This window comes from Gekko japonicus, unplaced genomic scaffold (genome assembly GCF_001447785.1).
Source record: "Gekko japonicus isolate JY-2015 unplaced genomic scaffold, Gekko_japonicus_V1.1 scaffold4669, whole genome shotgun sequence".
NCBI lineage: Eukaryota > Metazoa > Chordata > Lepidosauria > Squamata > Gekkonidae > Gekko > Gekko japonicus.
The window spans coordinates 14,842-20,726 of record NW_015164343.1 but is presented as its reverse complement, the minus strand read 5'-3'; the positions used below and the strand labels follow the sequence as shown (position 1 = coordinate 20,726).

Here is a 5,885-nt window from a genome sequence, read left to right as displayed (position 1 = left end):
CCTTCACTACCCAAAGGAGTCTCAGAGCGGCTGACAAACTTCTTTCCCTTCCCCTCCCAACCACAGACACCCTGTGAGGTAAAAGAAGAAGAAGAAGAGATTGGATTTATACCCCGCCCTTCACTACCCAAAGGAGTCTCAGAGCGACTTACAGACTCCTTTCCTTTCCCCTCCCCACAACAGACACCCTGTGAGGTAAAAGAAGAAGAAGAGATTGGATTTATACCCTGCCCTTCACTATCCAAAGGTCAGTATTTGGACGGGAGACTCCTGAGGAAGTCCAGGGTTGCTACGCAGAGGCAGGCAATGGCAACCCACCTCCAGGGTCACCATGACTTGCTAGTTTACAGACACGCAATCGACGCAGGGATACATCAGTATAACAGCGTGCCGGCAGGTCAAGTACCAACATTTTGCACACTCCTTGAAGATGCATGAGAGGGGGCATGGCCACAGCAGGGAAGATGTTGGGAGATGCATGTGTTTACACCTCACTGCCACAGCACCGGTGGTTGCAGAGGCGCAGGGGTTTCCACAGGAGAACGCTGCCGTACGGAAAAGGTCACCGTGGAACCCGGAGACATCCCCGCCAGGCAGGCATCGTTTCATTCGCATACGACGAGAAGGGTTCCGGCTTTCCCAGGCCAGCCGGCGTTCTGATCCGGCTCGTTTTGAGACCAGCCAGATAGGCGCAAGCCGAGCTGGCGAAACCTCTCTCGTCGCTTTACCTCCATGCCTGGGAAAATGCCGCTCGCGCGCTTTCTAAACACCTACCCGCTGCACGGGGGGCACGATTAAGGCTGACGAAAACAAAACAGCTGGCAGCCGTCGTTGCGCTGCTACTGGAAGAGCGCTTGGCCTGGTTCATGAGGACTACAGCCTCGAGGGGTGTTGTGCAAAGGAGCCGTTCCGGGGCTCCTGCGCTAGGCGGATTGGACAGCGCTCACAGGTCACAAAGTCCATGCAGAGGAAAGCTTCCCCGGCTGCTCTTAAAGGCACAGGAACGAGGACATGATTGGTCTCTTTAAATCTTTGAAAGGCTGTTGTTGGGAGGAAAGCAAGGAGCCGTTCCAGGTGGCAGCAGAGGATAGGACCCGAAGCGACGGCTTTGAATTACACGCAGAAAGGTATCGGCTGGATATTAGGACACACTTTTTCACGGTCAGAGGTGGAATCAGCTGCCTAAGGAGGCGGTGAGCTCCCTTTAGCTGGCAGCTTTTAAGAAGAGGCTGGATGAACAATTTCCAGAGATGCTTCAGGCTGGTCCTGCACTGGGCAGGGGGTTGGACTAGATGGTCTGTGTGACCCCTTCCAACTTTAGGATTCTAGGATTTCTCCTGGGAACTCCATGTGTATCAAGGCAGAAAAAACAGGATAACAGCGCCTTGCATACACCAAGAATTACACCGCATACACCTTGACCTTGCATACACAAAGAATTACACTGCTATCCCGTATTCTCCTCTGGAATCAAGTAGCATAATTAGAGGGTGTGTACAGGGATACAAACAACCTACACGCAGAGATGATCGCGCAGCTCTTGTAAATAAGGCTCTAGCCCTTTTCGTTGCAAAGTTATAAAGGGAACAAGAAGAGAAGGGATTGGATTTATACCCCGCCCTTTACTACCCAAAGGAGTCTCAGAGCGGCTTACCATCTCCTCTCCCTTCCCCTTCCCACAACAAACACCCTATGGGGTAGGTGGGGCTGAGGGAGCTCTCCTGAGGACTGCTCTGGAGAGAACAGCTGTGAGGGAACTTGTGACTGACCCAAGGTCACACCAGCAGCTGCACGCGGAGGAGTGGGGAATGTGCAGCCTGCGCGATTTGCATTAAAATGCGCACTGAAGAAGGCCAGAGGCCCAGCTTGCCTTTTAAACAAAGGCCGGGAATCGGTACATTGTTGTAATCTATCGGTATAATATTATCGCACTATAGTTATCTGTTGAGTACGAGTTTTTTAAAGGCCCCCAGAAGCCCTCCAGTGTGTGTGTGTGTGTGTGTGTGTGTGTGTGTGTGTGTGTGTGTGTGTGGAGGATGAAGCCACAATGATGGAGGTAAGGAAAAGGGTGCTGAAGTCGCGGGAACAGCAAAAACGCTCACTTCCCCATCAACATGGCATCCAACACGACTTTGACTGCGATCCTTCTGAAAGTATCGTGCTAAGACGGTTTGGGAAAGATCGTCGCAAAGCAGTGGAAGGCATCATCTGAACAACAACAAGAAGAAGAAGAGGAGGAGGAGGAGAAGAGGAGGAGGAGGAGAAGGAGGAGAAGAGGAGGAGGAGGAGAAGAAGAGGAGGAGGAGGAGGAGGAGGAGGAGGGAGAGGAGAAGAAGAAGAGGAGGAGGAGATTGGATTTATACCCCGCCCTTCACTCAGAGTCTCAGAGCGGCTTACAATCTCCTTCCCTTCCCCTTTTTCAAGAACAGCTCTTGTCAGAGCTAAGGCTTGCCCAAGGTCATCCAGCCAGGTGCAAGTGGAGGAGTGGGGAATCAAACCCGGTTCTCCCAAATTAGAGTCCCGCGCACTCGACCACAACACCAAATGAGTAAGATGCATAATGGCAACAGAGGAGAAAAGGGCTAGTCTGGAGCAGTGTTCCCTCTAAGCTGAGTTAGTGTGCGCTAGCTCATAGTTTTTTAGCCTCCAGCTCACACATTTTTGTCTTAGCTCAGGAAGGATGGTTCCATGGCAAAGCAATTTATGCAGTCTCCAAATGGCTCGCTCACAACTTTAATGACAGTAGCTCACAAAGGAGAACTTTTGCTCACAAGACTCCACAGCTTGGAGGGAGCATTGGTCTGGAGACCCTGCGGTATTCTCACCAGGGGAAGAAACAAGCCCGTATGGGCCAGAACACTTTACATTTTTCGCTTCAGGTCCCCCAAGAGAGATTATTGCTCCGGTACTGCACTGGAAGACTACCTTCTCAGCGGGTCAGTCTAGATGTGCTCAGGAGGTCCTGGGCGGTGGCAGCTGGTTACCAGGGTACCTTCCCAGGAACCCTTGGTCGAAGGGAGTTTCCCAGCAAGGAAAGGCATCATTTCCCCCTTCCTTTTCTTTACAGTCTGACTAGGATAAAAGGACCCTGAGATCCCCTTTCCTATTCGTGTCTGATGAAGGGGATTTTGACACTCGAAAGCTGACACCCTGACCATCTGGCCGGTCTCCAATAAAGTGCTACTGGATTCGAATCTGGAAGAGCCAAATGCGGTTCTTTAAGGAAAGAAAAACATGGGAGTTCAAAGTCCCCTGCTACCAGTGTTCCCTCTAAGCTGAGTTAGTGTGAGCTAGCTCACAGTTTTTTAGCCTCCGGTTCACGGGTTTCTGTCTTAGCTCGGGAAGGAGGGCTCCGGAGCAAACTAATTCATGCAGCAGCCAAATCGCTCGCTCACAACTTTCATGCCAGGAGCTCACAAGGTAGGATTTTTGCTCACAAGACTCCACAGCTTAGAGGGAACACTGCCTGCTACTCCACTCAGGTCGAAACAAACATCAGGGGCTCCGGCCCTTGACTTTCTGAGTAACTGTTCCTGCAGCTGTGCTGCCCTAAGATGAATTCAGGGGAGGGGGGGCTGTCTGGTTCAGCCGCGAACAGCCCAAGAGTGCCCCCCCCACTACAGGATTCGAATCCGGCTCTCCTACGGCAGACCAACACAGCTACCCACAGAAACCAAGGGGAGGCCATTCAACTTCCCCACCACATTGCAGAGGGCATCGGCACTTCGACAAGTCATGAGTTCCAACCCATGCTCCCTCTAAGCTCTGGAGTCTTGTGAGCAAAAACTCCACTTTGCGAGTTCCTGGCATTAAAGTTGTGAGCGAGCCATTTGGCTGCTGCATGAATCAGTTTGCTCTGGAGCCCTCCTTCCTGGGCTAAGACAAAAATGTGTGAGCCGGAGGCTAAAAATCTGTGAGTTAGCTCACACTAACTCAGCTTAGAGGGAACACTGGTTCCAACTTACAATTAAGTCATTTCTCCTACAGGCATTTTGTTCAACAGGTATGTGTGGGTGTGTGTGTGTATTGTGTGTCTCAGTTTTGAGGAAAGGCAGAGAACAAAAGCCGGGCCCCATTAAGGCCTGCGTGACCTAAAGTTACCCTCGATTCCGGCTCCGTGCCAGACAGCTTCCGGCCTTGGACTTTTCATGACACAGCTGGATTCGGAGGAGGGGTTGCCGGGGGGGAGGGGGGAGTGTGCTATCTGACCCCCCCCCCACAATAAATGTCAAGATCAATATCGGCTCTCCGTTTTTCTGCCAACAGCCCTCTCCTGCCGGCTGCCAGAGAAACAGGGAAACGATCCAACACCCTCCTTCCCCGGCAAGTATCTGTTGCTGGAATCCGCCCGCTTTCCAGAGCCGGAGTTCCTCACCGCCGCCACCTTACATACCCCACGGCCATTCAGCGCACACCCACAACACACAAACAGGGATTCTCGGTGGCCAAGGCAAACATGGACGGCTCCTGAGCCGTGGCCGGGCGACGAGAGAGAGAGTTCCCTGCAGAAATTCAGGGAGCTGCTGGCGGCAACCCCTGGAGGCGGCTCACCAACCGGGACGGATCCCCAGACCGATAAAATCAGGTCAGGGCCCAGCCTGGCTCCCGGGGTGCATTCAAGGAATGAGGCAACACAGGCAGAAAAGGAAGTAAACAAGGAAGGAGGCCGTGCGTCCCTCGCCCTCTCTGGAGCCGTCCTGGCTCACGCGGGGCTTAAGAGAGACGGCAGCCTCCATTTCACGGCTTAGCCCTACAGGGAAGGCAGAGGAAGGAGCCGAACGCAGGCCGAGAACACCCTTTCCTGGCACCGCTCTGGTGCTCCCTTCCTCTCCATTTTGCTCCTAGAGAGCTCCGGCAACCAGTGTTCCCTCTGAGCTGAGTTAGTGTGAGCCAGCTCACAGTTGTTTTAGCTTCCGGCTCACAGGTTTTTGTCTCGGCTCAGGCAGGACGGCTCCAGAGCAAACTAATTTTATGCAGGAGCCAAACCGCTGCCTCACAACTCAAATGCCAGCAGCTCACCAAGGATAATTTTTGCTCACAGGACTCCACAGTTTAGCGGGACCACTGCCAGCAATGCCCCCCCCTGTTTATTTTTACCTTGTGCCCCCCATAGAAGGCGATCTCTTCGGAGTTGGCCACCACCCGGGAATGCATGTAGCGCAGCTCGCCTTTCCGCCGGGCCTCCTCAGCCACCAGTTGGCCGAACTTGGGCGAGCAAGAGCGCAGCACCTTGGCGGTGACGCAGACCACCAGGCCGGCGATGAGGGACGGCCAGGCCGTGTTGGCCCCCTTGGAGTGGGCCGAGCTGACCAGGGTGTAGGAGGTGACGATGAGGTCGAGGACCGGCTTGGTCAGGTTGGAGTAGAGGTGGGCCACGGAGCTGGCGAAGGCCACCAGGTCCTCCGTCAGCGACTGGTCCGGGTTGCGCAGGCGGCCGTCCATGTTGCTGATCCGGTAGTAGGTCTGGCCCTCGAAGTAGAAGCGGTAGGCGTGGTCCACCAGGCGCCCCCGGAAGGCCAGGCTGAGCTGCCCTTCCAAGTAGCGGATGGCGCTGTTGACGAAGGTGGCGGGCAGGGCGATGAGGAGCCACTGGACCAGCTGCCAGGTGAAGTCGCGGGGGTTCTTGCGCACGATGCAGCGGGCCAGGCGCCCGTCCAGCTGGGCCACGTAGACCGACAGGAAGGTGCGGCTGGCCAGGGCGGCCGAGTGCAGGGCCAGCAGGCCCGTCTCCCGGCACAGGGGCCCGGGGAAGAGCATCCGCAGCAGGCGCAGCAGGCGGACGAAGAACACCCGGTTCACCCCGGGGGGCGAGGCCCCGGCCTCCTCCGCCGGCCCCCACTTGCCCAGGGCCTCGCCCCCCTCGCCCGGCCCTCCGCCAGGCCCCA

At 55.2% G+C, this 5,885-nt stretch overlaps 1 protein-coding gene across 1 annotated transcript in view; it reads right to left on the bottom strand.

Moving 5' to 3' along the window:
- LOC107108434 (ATP-binding cassette sub-family D member 1-like) overlaps positions 1–5,885 on the bottom strand; it is a gene marked incomplete at its 5' end in the record, with an annotated part of 54,924 nt that overhangs the window by 47,085 nt on the left and 1,954 nt on the right. Inside the window, 2 exon segments of the mRNA XM_015408864.1 lie at positions 5,098–5,806; positions 5,808–5,870. Coding sequence (XP_015264350.1) covers positions 5,098–5,806; positions 5,808–5,870 — 772 coding nt within the window.